The sequence below is a fragment of the Echinops telfairi genome, unplaced genomic scaffold, assembly GCF_000313985.2.
Source record: "Echinops telfairi isolate 266 unplaced genomic scaffold, ASM31398v2 ScPeMD7_7400;HRSCAF=8409, whole genome shotgun sequence".
In the NCBI taxonomy this organism is placed as follows: Eukaryota; Metazoa; Chordata; class Mammalia; order Afrosoricida; family Tenrecidae; genus Echinops; species Echinops telfairi.
Genome location: NW_022111300.1, coordinates 9648710 through 9663862, shown reverse-complemented (window position 1 = coordinate 9663862; position 15153 = coordinate 9648710). Strand labels below are relative to the sequence as shown.

The 15153-nt window shown below is 46.6% G+C and overlaps 1 protein-coding gene across 1 annotated transcript in view; it reads right to left on the bottom strand.

Moving 5' to 3' along the window:
- The window catches only part of LAMA3 (laminin subunit alpha 3), a 259097-nt gene that overhangs the window by 146264 nt on the left and 97680 nt on the right, over positions 1 to 15153 (bottom strand). Inside the window, 7 exon segments of the mRNA XM_045296310.1 lie at positions 1331 to 1487; positions 4929 to 5028; positions 6594 to 6699; positions 8006 to 8058; positions 8677 to 8776; positions 11360 to 11406; positions 13818 to 13952. Of these exon segments, the coding sequence (XP_045152245.1) occupies positions 1331 to 1487; positions 4929 to 5028; positions 6594 to 6699; positions 8006 to 8058; positions 8677 to 8776; positions 11360 to 11406; positions 13818 to 13952 (698 nt within the window).

Below are 15153 nucleotides of genomic sequence, written 5' to 3'. Positions count from 1 at the left end.
TTATTTTCTGTTTCTCCAATGAGGTGGTAAGTTCTTTGAGGAAAGGGGCCATTCTAGATATCTGGGTCTTGCTGCTTGCTGCAGTGCTCAATAAATAGTTATTTGCTACTTTGACCAAAAAAAAGCAACACTCCTTTGTGTCAACCTTCCCCTATTTCAAATGGTAAACATGTATGAGAAGGTATCTCCCGTGATTGGGTTCTATCATTCACATCCTATTATGACGTCTAGAACGTGCTCCATTCTTCTGAATATTAAATGAACCTCAGAGCACTGCTGTCTTTGGCAAGAATGGAGAAAAAGCAAAATATCTTAAGATCATAAGTACTACTGGAAAAGGAACTTTGGTGAGAGGTTAAGGCCAGTAAGAAGCTACATTAGAACCAATGGAAGTCTCAAGAGAACCAGGCACCTGTCCCCAGTATTTCCAAGGACTAGCTGTGATCAACAGCAAGTCTGCGAACAACCAATCTTAGGTTACCATTTTTTATGGTAATGTCACTTTTCCTATCTTATTCTGAATGCCACCACTGATAAAGTGCTGCTTGAAGAAACCAATCACAAAGAGAAATTCTGAGAACAAAACTACCCAAAGATAATACATAATTTTTGAGTCATAAATATTACATAAGTTCTGGACGTAATTAAGTAATGTACAGAGCCCCTTAATCATTCCAATGCAAAGCCAAGATATGCAAAGTAGAGAAGAATGAAGGAAAAATATATGGAAAAAGAAAGCTTATATAGCACCAACTCATTCTTTACCAAAATTTCTATGCAAATAGCAATTCAGAGTCTTTTTTAAAAAATTGTCTGATACCAAGGGCGCAAGAAGAAAGCAAATGTTTTGAGAATGTTGGCAATAAATGTACAAATGTGCTTGACACATGGATGGATGGATGGATTGTGATAAGAGTTGTACAAACCCCCAATAAAATGATTTTTGAAATTGTCAAAAACTATCAATATACAAACTTTATTGTTCTTATTTAAGCCAAATCATTTTTATTTTCCAAAAATCGCTTTAAAGATTAGGCTATAATACAGCCCAATCCCATTTTGGAAAAAAGTCTCCAGAGGAAAACACCATTTTTCTTGAATTACTTCATTTTCTGACTTGATTGGTGGTCAAATTAACCTAACGGTGAACTGTGCATGCCGTATCTAACTGTATCAATTAAAATCTAAGCTGACTCTGAACCTTACGCAACACCCCAAGGAGCAAGAATTCGGGTCTCCATTTGGGGATGGTTCACTTCTGGGGAGGTTCACTGTGAGTGTAACAGGAAAGGAGACAGACTGCTCTTCATTGTCTCACGGGGTCACCTACCTGTGCAGAGCTCATCTGGACATATCCCCTCCAGCTAAACTCAGGAAACTGCAGGGCATCAGATCCAAAGCGAACGACTCCCCCTTTCGGGGTGGTACCATCTTCTAGCTCATACTTCATATGATGCAAATCCGGAAAATAGTAGTTGTTTTCAGGTCTTTAATAAACAAAAAGTACATGTTGATGTTCATTAGGCAGCTGAATATCCTTTAATCCAAATCGTTAAAAAAAAAATGTGTTTCAGAATAGAACTGTGCTCCATAGGGTGTTCATGGCTAATTTTTCAGAATGAGCATCAGGGGTATCCTCTGAGGTCCTTCTGGGTAGACTTTAACCTCTAACCTTTCAGTTAGCTGCCAAGCCAAGCCTGTTAACTCCCAGTGGGCACCACCCATGCACGCCTTAATTCCAACTGCTACTGATAAAAGGACCCCCCCCCCAAATTGGCAGAGTGAATTAAATAAAGATGAATGAGAGAGGTCCCCTCCTCTTTTACTAACTTACTGTTTTCACTCAATGTAAACATTCACAGAAAACACACCCCTCACCTACTCATCCCAAGGATTACAATGGGAAACTCCTTGAGCATAGCCCATAGTGACAAAACTCTGCAATATGGTCTAAACAGTTGCCAACAACTTAGAAAAGTCAAATAGGTCATTTAATGTAAGGTCATTATTAATCCATTTAGATACATGCATTCATTCACTCGTTGCACAAGTGTTTCTTGAACACTTATATGCCAGTCACCAGACACCATAGTGAACAGAAAATACTTAATGTGGAAAATTGACGTGTTAGATACATAATTATATGTATATGTAGAACATTTCAATTACTTTTGATGCCTTGTGTTCTTGTTTGTTTTTTAAAAACTAGATACCACTGAATAAATTTTTTCCCTAATAATGATCCTGATATAAAAGGATCAAACACAGTCCAGGGGTTGTGTGGCATTTTATATTTAAATTATTTTTTATATTCAGAATAACACATTTTGATATTGTAGTCATAGCTAAAGCCATAAAGATCGATTAGTTAAAGGAAATAAAAGAGCATGTTTCCTTGCAACTGGGGATGGTTACCCTTCTTTTGGAGGCAAATTATTAAGAGTTTTAAAAATATTTGTACCTGTTAACCCAGTAATTCTACTTCCAGGAATCTATAAAATTGTGCATAGCATCACATAACTAACATAAAAGATTTTATAATAATAAAATCATTGAAACAACATAATGACACGGTAATTATAGAAAAAACTGTATGTCAGAGTAGAACTGTAATAAACGGAAGATGTTTATCTTTTTACTCTTGTGCTTTCTAAAATTTCTACAGTGAATATAAATTATGCTTCCTATGAGACAAATCATTTCGAAAATAAAATGAACTTGAATACTTCTAAACACTTAAGTAAAGCTACAAATGTTAAGATAATATCACAGACAAGTATTGGGATGCCTAAGTACCCCCAAAATGCAACATTTACAAACCTGGAGAAAAGGTGCAGGAGCACATATACGGTTGGGTTATTAACCCTTCTTTATGTTATCATTTGCCTCTAAATCAAAAGATAAGTCCTAAAGTTGAAAGTATATATGTACATACGTATATGAAGGGGCTTCAAAAAGTTCACATAATTGAAAGGCAATGGAATTTTCCATGAACTTTTTGAAGCCCCGTCACTGTCCAGTGTGTATACGTGTGCACACACATACACACACACAGGCATACGCATATGTGTATTTGTAATGTAGAAAGTCAACATGCTTACCCCAGGGTGAGGAATTTCATCTCCATTGGGTTGCATTACTTCAACCCCCAAACTAACCAATCCCTTGCTTCGCTGAAAGGAGACAAACATGCCGAGAGTTGTTGCTGTGATTGTGGTTGTGCTTGTTGTAGGAGCAGTCCGTCAAGGCAGTTGTGCTCCAGAGCGACCCTGGGTCTATAACCGAACAAGACCCGCCGGGCGCAGCCTGCGTCATCCGCACAGTTCTCCCGGTGATTGAGCCCGTGGTTGCAGCCCCGGGGTCCACCCATCGCTTCGAGGGCCTTCCTCTTTGCCGCTGCCCCTCTACTGCACCAAACAGGATGTCCTTTTCCAGGGAGCGGTCCCTCCTGGCAACGTGCGAAGTGCAGGAAATGAACACCATCCTTGCCTCTAAAGAGGATCGTGGCTGTACTCCTTCCACGGCAGTTTTGTGGCTCTTTCGGCAGTCCGCGGTACTTTTCACTCTGCTTTGCCAGCACTGTCACTCAAATGCACCGATTCTTCTTCGGTCGTCCTTGGTCAAGGTCCAACTTTCACATGCATACGAGCCAATTGAAAATCCCACGATTTGGGTCAGGGGCACCCTAATCCTCAAAGTAACATCTTTGCTTGCCAAGACCTTAAAGAAGTCTTCTGCAGGAGATTGACCCAATGCGAGGCACCAGCTGATCTCCGACTGCTGTGCTTCCACGGGCGCGACTATGGATTCAAGCAAGATGAAATCCTTGACAGCTTCCGCCTCTCCTCCACTTATCATGGTCTGGTCTACTTCCATCGCGGTGCAGTCCACAGGCTGCGCTCCTTGATCTTCATCAGCCAGTACCTCAAGTCCTCCTCTCTTTCAGCAAGCAAGGTTGTATCATCTACGTATCACAGGTTGTTAATAAGCCTTCCTTCAATGCTGGTGCTGCAATCCTCTCCCTACAAGCCAGTTTCTCTGATGATTTACTCACCATACAGCGTGGATAAGTATGGTAAGAGGATACAACCCTTGATGCACACCTTTCTTGATTTGAAGCCATGCTGATAAAGGTGGGGGTGGGGGGAGCATACTTTTATTTATTTAACTGTCGCTTTACCAGCCTAAGTTTGGAGAGATAAGCCATCGGCACAAATGGCTTATGGACCTATTTAAGAAGTTCCTCTGGTCTCCCATGAACTTGGCTAGTCTTAAAGAAAACCCGTCTATAGATGTGTTCCTCTTCCCATACCTTCTACTGCGTGTAGCGCTGTTGCCATACTTGCTGCTTCCTCGCCATCCCTTTGAGGTCTCGTGTCCACTTTGTTCTCTGACTCCTACAGTTCACTGAAACTTGCTGTGTATGAAACAAGGGACTGCTTTCCCCATCACACAGTTTTTAATCCCTTCCCCAGGTCGCACACCTGTCCTTTCTCAGACCCCTCACTCACGGCCCTGAGGGAGAAGTAGGAACTGAGCCTCTTTGGCATGGTGAACACACCTCTCCTTACTGCCCTTCTCTGCAGGCCAGTCCATCGGCTTTGCTCTCTTGGGCTTTGACTTGTACACAGAAATTCTGCCCTGTGAACCCACCCCAGTGCTTCCTGGTCTCTTCTCACTTATCTGGGCTATTGTACCTGTACCACAGTTCAGGGGCAACCTTCCGTGACCTATGACATGGAACTGGCTTTTGTGGGCAACAATACTTCATGTTTCAACCAGGCTTAGAGATAAGTGTCCAGATTTCAAATTATGGCGCAGCGTCCCCTCCCCCTCTGTCCTTAGCACTGTCCGCAGAGACCGGAAGGAATATCTAAAGTAGTCTTCCACAACATTAACCCAAAGCTCAGGAATCCCTAAAGACTCACCGCTGGCAGGCCTTCCCCACAACGTGCTGCCGGCATCTGCATTCCCCAGAGGTTCTGTTGCACAAGGGTGTCAGAGCACCCCCAATGTCACACTGACACCCTAAAAGTCAGAAAACAGCAGCGGTTAGCCGTCACACCATCTTTATGGGTTGAGTTATACCCCGGAGAATAGAAATGTCCAAGGCCTAACCTACAACCAGTGAATTTGACCTAATTTTTACATCGCAGCTTTGTGCATGTAATTGGTTGTCCAAACAGTGTAAGGCAGGCCTTCCTGTTTGAAGCCATTCTCTCTGTGGTAATTTTCTAGAGCCTGATCACAAGGTGTCGAAGGGACCAGGTATCAGGCATCAAAGAATAAAAAACTTATCATTGTGAATGAGGAGGAGTGAGGAGTGGGGACCCAAAGCCCATCTGTAGGCAACTGGACATCCCCTTACAGAAGGATCTCAGGGACGAAATGAGCCAGTCAGGGTGCAGTATAGCAATGATGAAACATACAACTTTCCTCTAGTTCCTAAATGCTTCCTCCCCCCACTATCATGATCCCAATTCTACCTTACAAATCTGGCTATACCAGAGGAGGTACACTGGTACAGATAGGAACTGAAAACACAGGGAATCCAGGACAGATGATCCCTTCAGGACCAGTAGTCACAGTGGTGATACCAGGAGGGTGGTGGGAAGGTGGGGGAACCAATTACAAGGATCTACATATAACCCCCTCCCTGGGAGATGGACAACAGAAGAGTGGGTAAAGGGAGACATAGGACAGTGTGAGACATAATGAAATAATAATAATTTATAAATTATCAAGGGTTCATGAGGGAGGGGAGTGGGGAGGGAGGGGAAAAATGAGGAGCTGATACCAAGGGCTCAAGTAGAAAGAAAATGTTTTGAGAATGATGATGGCAACAAATGTACAAATGTGCTTGACACAATGGATGGATGGATGGATTGTGATAAGAGTTGTACAAGCCCCCAATAAAATGACTTAAAAATGTTTGCTATCGCCTGAAAAGACTAATACAGCGTCTCCCCGGCCCCCAGTGCTAAATTCTTTCCTTCCCTCTAGAAGAAGAGACCACCAACAATCCCTTCGCTGCATACGTCGCCTTTCCTCTGCCACAGCTGACATCAGACAGGGACGTGCAATACTTAAGAACGCCCCACATGGAAACAGTGTCCCTCCACCAGTCAGCTTGTAAGCTGGCCATATGCTACTGAAGCACGCGGAAACCCTCGTGTCCAATCCTGAGGTGACAGAAATAGAGTCCTGTTAGCAAGACTGTGTGCAAAGGAGCAAAGGCTAAAAAGACAGACTGGTGGGGCCCCTGTCCTGCACTCTTATTATTTCACGCAACATTATTCCTAAGAAAAATTATGAAATTAACAGCTGTCCTCCCCTTTCTCGACGCTCATTCCTTAACAGAAAAGCCACCGTAGGCGGTGAGGTAGAAGCAGTCCACGTGCAACTTATTGCTAATTTCAACTAAAGTGTTAGCCAGATTCCCTGAGTCGGATTTTTCAGTGCCATCCTCCCCACTTCCACCACGCCGCCCAGATGGTCCTGCATGAAGATAATGAACAAAGAAAGAAATAAGCTATCTGGCCGTCTTTGTCCAGCCACGTTTGTGTTTAACAGAGCCACCTACAGGTATTTACCTTGACATCCAAAGTAACTGTCATTTTGCAAAGCAAAATATCCATCTTCGCAGGTGGCACAGGAACGACCGCGGACATGGGGTTTGCAGTGGCAGTCACCATTTATCTGCAGGACGAGCCAAGTGATCAAAGTTGATACAGCACAGAACTCTCTCATCGTCAAGCCTTAAAACTGGCGGTGTCTAATGGGAAGCAGTGGCAGCCAGGAGCACTACGCATCCTGCACTGGTGTTAGCTGCAGTGGACTTGGCCCCAACTCATGGAGACCACCGTGCATAATGGAACGAAGGAACCCTGCTAGACCCCACACCACCCTCAGGACTGGCTATGCATCAGTGGGGTACATGTATAATCATTGGTCAATTTGAGGATTAAGAGTGTAGGGGTGGAGTCTAGCTTGTCAATCAGATCATAGCCAAGGAGGCCTCTGTATGGGCATGGCCTTCGCCTGAGAATTCTGAGAAATCTGGTACTTCCTCATTGGAGGCGGGAGACACTGCTCTCTCTCTGCCACTCCCTGGGAGACATTTCAGCTGACAAGACACATGGAAGTGTGCTAGTGCCCTAAGTTGGAGAAGCCACATGGACCTACCTTGATGCAACCAGACTTCTGAAACTGAAGAAGCCATGTAGAGACCCCTGCCAGCACTGAGATGCTTACAATGACACTGGACCCAAAGACTTTCTATCCACTGGCCTGTGATCATCCTGCATTTGGCTTCACTGCATGTGTTTTATGAGTCTAAAGAGGACTTTATAGATTGGTATCTGACATATGGGCTAATATCAGACTTATGGCCTTGGACTGGACTGGGTTGGGATGTTTTCTTAATGGACAGTTGCTCTTGTATATAAACCTCTTCCTTATATGCCTATGAGTGTCTCCATGAATTTGTTTCTCTAGTCTACCCAGACTAACATAATCAGACCACGGTGATCCGTAGGGTTTTCCTGAGCGTTTTCCCATGGCTACCTTACTCGGAAATCTCCATGGAAACTGGTAGAACATCTTAGCAGCATGGCAAGCCTCCACGGACATGGGGTGTCGGCGCATGAGCGGCTTTAGCTGAGATGTGGACCCAGTCTCCCCATGGAAGGTGAGGATGCTACCATTGTGCCATCGCTGCCCCCAAACCCACCCCATTACATAAAGTCAGCTAATTCCGATTCACAGTGACTCCATCGGACAGGTTTCCAGGACTGTAAATCTTTACAGGAGTAGAAAGCCTCCTCTCTCTCCTGCAGAGCAACTGGTGGTTTTGAACAGAAGACCTTGAGGCAAACAGCCAGTGCGTAACCCACCAGGACACTTCATCTTCCAATTAGAGAGGTACTGATAAACTCCCGCTGCAAGTCCACAATCAACCGCTACCACATGCTCCTGTTACCATAGGAAAACTCAGCCCACTTACCTGCCCGCACTCTCCAGTTTCACTTACGGTCCCCGCCACGTTGCACTGGCATTCTGTGGAGATAACCCAGCATTACACAAGGACAGTCCCCATCCCTGGGCACATTGCTCACCTGAAATCCTACACACTGGCTAGCACACCTCAGCAGAGCTGCAGTTTGTACCACGGAGGCCTATTCTTGGAATGCTTTCGGTAGTCAGCAGGACAGACAGATCAATACCATTCGCCCACTAAGAGCAATTGCTCACGTATGGTCACTCCGAGATCAAAGCTGCAACATCATGAAATTTTACGTGGTCTCTAGCACCAAGGTCATCACTGATATGCTGGACTTGGCAACAGACTCTCTGCCTAAGCTGATTCACTCAGCTCAGCAGCTTAAGTTCTGTTTCAGCAGAAGCCCACACGAAAATTAAAGGAGGATGGGGTCTAATAACAAAGAGGCAACTTCCTTAGCAAATGACAAAATACATGTGGACACAGGATATAAATCCCGTATTGAGATTTTGGAAATGACAGAAGTTCTGCCAAAGGTGGGAATATATATGTTTAGATGAAGTCACATGGAATTTCAGAAACATGGAATTGACTCAATACATAGCTCTTTAGGGGGGCAAGTAGACACTGAAGAAGGTACAATATGGTCAATGATGGTGGACAGGAACCCTTACCTGAACATCCTTCGGGGTTTGCTGTGGCCAGATTCCAGTACAAAGGTTTGCAGAGGTGGCAAGTCGAACCTTCAACGTGAAGCTTGCATTGGCAAAACCCCTTTGAATGAAAGTCAAACTCACATTGGACATTTTGGAAATAAGGCGTGTTTTTAAGCAGGGTTTCTGAGCGAAGACTTGTCACAGAAATAAATTTTGCACATGAAAATAAATTAAGTGTACCAGAGGGGTTAAACGTCTTGGATAGATTTCAACAGCATGTTTATGCCTTTTTCGTTTTTCCATCTCTTTGTTACACACATGATCCACAAAATGAGAACACGTGGGAACCGAAAACCTGAAAAACACCCTGATTTTCAATATTGCCAGATTCTGTTGATCGTGTTAATCAATTGGGGACAATATCTGGATACTTCATATCTTGAGGATCAAACAATAATTAGGTTTATCTGGGGGGGGGGTGTCCACCGGTGGTAGAGACAGTTAATGTACTCAGCTGCTAACTGGGAGGTTCAAATCCACCCGGAGGCTCCTTGGGAATAAGGTGTGGTGATTTATGCCTGAAAAATGAGTCATTGAAAACCAATGGAGCCTTCAGGGTCATCTAGACCCAGGAACCAAACACGGTACCTGAAGACAGTGCTTGGCACCGAGTTTGCCGAGTGGCAATCTGCAGTCTCAAACTCTGGGGAGGGGAAGCTAAAATACTGCTATTGCTCTCTGCTCTGCTGCTGCAGAGGGTGAGGAAAACCAGAGTCAGAAACCGATGAGTCCACAGCACTAGTGGCCCCATGAACCCTGGTTTTCTCTCGCTTGAAACCAGAAGAGCTAAGTAGTCTCTGGCTACCACTGCTGACCACTTCGATGTAACAGAAGGTCTCGGTTAGGATGGGAGAAAAATGTAGAACAAAACTCAAGTTCATTAAGTAAAGAAAACTAGACTTGCTGGGCTGATAGATCCTGGAGGAGCCCCCAAACTACAACCTTCAGTCACCTTGCTAATGTGGAACTGAACACATTCCTGGAGGCCACCTGTCCACCAACACACAAACTGACCTGAAAAATAGACACTTGTGAGTGTCAGTCATATGCTCCTTAGAACAATCAATTACATGTGACCAAAGGGCAACATTTACCCCCAAGCCCAGATAAAAAGCCCGGAAGGGGCATGGGTGCCAACAACGGGGAGAGGGCACCTAGGGTAGACAAGGGAGGGTATTGACTGTCATCACTGTCACAGAACCATTTGTGTATAAATGATTGGATGGAAAATGAATTTGCTGTGGGAACTTTCACCTAAAGCACAATCACATGTTCAACTGGAATGCCCCCCCCCCCGCCCCCCCAATTCTATGGAGCACGGTTCTGGCACACACAGTTCACACACACACACACACACACACACACACACACACACACACACACGTGTCAGAATCAATTCAATGGCAACTTGTAGGGTGGTGGTGCAAGATTCACTGTTTTGCTTTAATAGGGGGAATCTTCCCAGCAGATTACAGACCTTCTCTCCCCACTAACCTACCCAGGGCCTGGGGTGTTTGTTCAACCTCTCTAGACTCTGAGGCCAGGTAAACGTTAAGTTTTATAGCTCTTTGAAAATTATTCAACGTACAAGGACCAGAGTATGGTACTTGGAGTAACAGTAAATACTCGTACTTGTTTGGGACACAGCTTCAATTCATGCATAGCTGGACTTTGATTTTCTTCATTGTGTTAACTCTGTGGCTAGGATGAGCTTATGGGCAGGCTTCCTGGGAGCCATGCCTGCAGACTAAGCGGCAGGGAGAGCAGGACGCTGCTGTTTTCCATAGGTTCACTCCGAGTCAGAATCCACTTGATGGCTATGGGCTTAGAGGTCTTCTTAGTGGCCATCAGGACTTCTCCGACTCATGGCGATCTTATGTGTAACAGGGTGACTTGTCACCAGGCCAGCACTATATTGGGCCACATTCTATTGGGATCTGTTGGGTCTTCATGGGCAGATTTAGGCTGACTCTCTGGAAACTCAGTTGAAAGCTATCCACCCCGGGTGACAGGCTGGTATTTGAAATACCCACAGTAGAACTTCTATCACCATCGCAAAACACAAGCCACCTGGCCTGACACACCGGCAGACAGGTGGTGGAAAGTTCGACTAAACATGACATCTCCAGAATAAAGGTTTAAATCAAGGGTCCTCAAACTTTTTAAACAGGGGGCCAGTTCACTGTCCCTCAGACCTGTTGGAGAGCCAGACTATAGTTAAAAAAAAAAAACCTATGAACAAATTCCTATGCACACTGCACATATCTTATTTTGAAGTAAAAAACAAAATGGGGCAAAAACACCCAGCAGGCCGGATAAACGTCCTTGCCCGGCAGCATGTGGCCTGCGGGCCGTAGTTTGAGGACCCCTGGTTTAAATGATCCTTACAGGGGGCTTCAAGGGGCTTGAGGATAGATGGAATTTTCAAAGTAGTGGAATGTTTCAACAAACCTCTATTTTTAAAAACCAGACAAAGGTTATATGTGGGCTTTCAAATTAAACACCTACCTTCTCAAAGAGATTGGGCATCACATCTTATTTTAATTTACTGTGAATTTAAAGAAGGGCCCAAATATGATAGCCTTTCCCAAGTATCAACACAGTAGTTAGAAGTTCAAGCCTTCTAGAATGTTCCACTTACCAAACTGGACTCAGCGGTGCCGGCGGCATCACAGTAACTGCTGGAGCCTGTGGAGGTAGAACTGGTTTAAACGTGGACGGAAGGGGAGTGTGTTTCCTTGTCTCTTCTCTGTTTCTTTTGCTGTTTTGCATTTTTATAATTGTTCTTGTCTTTTTAAAAAATAGGACGTGTTCGGTGTATATTTCTGATAGATGAGTGGCAAGGACTGTGCATGTGATTCTTAGGAAAGGACCCCAAATGTATTCCTGATGTTCAATCCCCAAATCATCCCTTTGGCCACTGAACCACTCTGGCAGCTAACCACAAGGTCAACATTTCAAAACCACCAGCCATGTTGGGGGAGAAGGATGAGGCTTTCACCTTCCATAAAGAGTTACAGCCTCAGAAACCCACCAGGGCAGATCTATCCTGTCCTACAGGGTTTTCAGGAGTAAGAACCCACTCAATGGCAGTGAGTTGTAAATGTAGATTCCACAATTTTGATGTCTCAAATTTTTTCCAGCAGAGGGCAACATTGGACCAAGAGATATTTTAATGGGCCATTGTACACTATACAGTGCCAATCCGTCCAATCCAGATGAGCTGAGCACTTAACACCCTCCAAACTCATGGCCATCCGCCCATTCCACCTCACGGGGGCCGACTGGACGGAGGAGAACTGCCCGAAAGCCGCATCTTTCTCCCTCACTGCCCACTCTGCCACCAGGCCTGATGGTACCCGTTGGTTGGTATGTAACTGTAGGTGCATAATTGACGGGAGAGCGATGCTGGACGTGGTTGGGGAACGCACCCCACTTGCCTCCTCCCTCCTCAAGCTTCAGGATCCTGCTTGGTTAAGTGGGTGAAGGAGTAGATTCATGGGCGGAGAGAACATCTTCAGAGCCCCCACCCATGTTCCCTTCCCACTGGGTCAAGTTCCCACCAGTCCATGTGGCTCAACAGCCCCCTCCCCTGCCCTCCCCGGGACTAGCACCCTCTGTTCCTCTCCCGTTTGCACCACAAGGGCCCTGCTACTGGGGAGGAGTGAGTACTATGAATGGTTAGACTGAACTCAAGCGAACTGTCTTCCTGCCTCAGTCTGATCTCCGCCGGGTAGAGCTCAGTAGTGATGTGTCAGGGATTCATCTGTAGCAAAGGCTGTGGCACCACTGGACAGCTGGGCAATCAGGGGCAAGCTGCCTGGGCTCTACCAGTCCCCATTTCCTCTCTGGTAAACAGAAGCTGGGGCTCTCTCCCATGATGCCACACTGCATAAACGGAATCCAGGGGAGACTGCTTCTGCCTTCCAAAGCAATAATGGGGGGGATACAGCAAGAAATACAACTTGTTTGCAAAAAATGAGCAAAAAACCTCGTGCTCATTGGAGCTGGGGAAAGGAAAAGCTTCCGAAGGTCATGCACCAAGTTCAATTCCAGTGATGTATGTGCAGGAGTCACGTAGACCTGTCCCTGCTCCCATCATGAAGGCTGGGCTGGGTGGCAGGGAGGGGACCAGGGACTTCTGTATCCTGACAGGACTGAGTCTGACCCACGTGCTAACAATAACACAAGTGTTCACCTGGCTTGTCATTGGGAGCATAGTAACAACTCTGGAAGATGGGAGGCAACTGAGAATGTTTTCTCCTTTACAAAGGACCTGGGACTTGACGGAACTTTTAACTCTCTCAGAAAGTGGCGGACCCAGAGGACCTACCACCATCCCACCTCCTCTGTGAAAGCCGCCCCACAGACATGTCTTTAAGGCCACTGCATTCATGGCAGGAGCCCTGGGGGTTACGAGTCGGGCTGATCCCTAAAAGATCATCAGTTCAAAGCCACCAGCTACTTCGGCGGAGAAAGATGACGCTTTCTGCTTCCTGAAAGATGTACAGTCTCAGAAGCACAGTTTAACCCTGTCCTAGGGTCGCCGTGCCTTGGAATCAACTCAATGGCGGTGAGTTTGGTTTGGTTTTGAATATTCCTGGCACAGGAACCTGGCGCTGGATTGCAAACACACGGGCCGCTCTGAGGGAGAAGATCAGAGCTATCTGCTCCCATAAAGATCCACAGTCTCAGCCCCTGCATTGGATGTATCGACTGGATGACACTGGGCTTCGTTTTCTGGCATAATGGCTAGGTGTTGTGTGGTCGTAAATAATAAACATTTTAAAGTATGTTCCCTGAACTCGAGGAGGGCCACATCCAAAAGAGACACGAGCGAGAGATTTCTGATGTACTATGAAGCCCCCTGGCCCCAAGAAACTAAGCATGAGGGAGATGAAGAAGCCACAGGTTCCGCCTCTGTTACCTGGGCATAAGGTCAAAGGCGTCTATAGAAAATCCAGGGAGTGCTTGTCAAACAACAGGGTAAGACTCGATTGCCTGCAGCAGAGCTCCTGTCCTGGTCCAAGCCTCTTGGACTCTTCCTGCTGGTGCTGCTCGAAGGACACTATTTCAGAGAGGAACGCCTGGTCACTCACCAAGGCAGTCGGGATAGTTGTAGAAGCCCGGGGCGCACTGGCTGCAGGTCCGGCCGGTGTAATGGGGGCGACAGCGACACTGGCCCGTCTGATCACAGGTGTTGTCCAGGGCGCCCCAGGGGTTGCAGTCACACTCTGGGGAGGAAAACAGAGGCCCAGCCTTACAGTCATGCACGTATGTGGAAAACCGTGAATTTCTCCATCTGGCCTGGTGCCTCTGTATCGATCCAGCTCGCCCGGAGAGCCGCCAAATCCCAACTCAAACCCAACCGTGGCCGCTCTCCTCTCCTCCCTGGAAACACTCTGAGGCTTTAAGAAGTGTTCCCGGCTGCGCTTTGTATTGTTGCTGGGCCTTTGCGGTTTCTGTTGTTGACATCTTCCCACTGGCTCCTCAAACGTGTCTAGGTTATGACACCCTGATGGATGGCAAAGGTCCGTGGGGAGAGAGAGCTTGTCTGTCGCATGTCCCTCCATCTTCCAGCATCAAGTAGAGGCTGTCCGTGTTCCTGGCCATTGAGTCACTTCCAACTCCTGCACGTGAACTGGGCTGGACTTACCCCCTCCTATCACCCGGTGAGCCCCTCCTGGATAGGAATCCCTTCCTGGCAACATACACAGACAGGTGCGGCTGGCTGTGCTGCCTGAGAGGACCCAGTCTAACACAGTCACCGCAGGTGGTACAGCCCCGGCACCTCGGGACCTGCCTGGCTGTCCACTGAAGGGAAGCCGGCGGCCAGGCCTTTCCTTCTGCAGTGCCCTCAAGTGTGCTCGCAACGCCAACCTTGAGATCAGTGCCTGTCACACCAACCTTCTGTGCAGCCTGAGGCCCTCAGCCCTTGTCCACACTGAACAACGGTGTGGAATGAAAGGTGGGATCATTATGGACTGCCTCCTCTGGATCCAGCCCTGGAGAGGAACTTGATCGATTTCTCTCCCTTACAGGAGACAGTCTTACTGAGAACAAGGTCATCGTCTGTCTGTCGGCGGAAGGACAGCTCAGGGAGTGAGACAACACTGTTGACAGCAGGCAGATTGCAAGTTTAAAAGGCCTCCTTATTAGGAAAGGGGGCTCTTTTTGCTTCTGATTTCAGGGGCTTTGTCTTTCTGCTGGAAAGGCAGGCTGGCCCCTGGGTTAGTCAAAGCCACAACACCGTCAGTCAGTTTCACAAGACTCGCCACAGCCTACTCCTCTGTCGCCTGGGCCTAAGGTAACTGAAATCTGCAGAAAACCCCAAGCCTATGTTCAAACAATAACCTCAATATTCTCCTACGGAAGCATTGGGCCTGTGCTGCACTGCTCTTCAGACTGTGCCCCTGCCAACCTCTCTCTGGATGG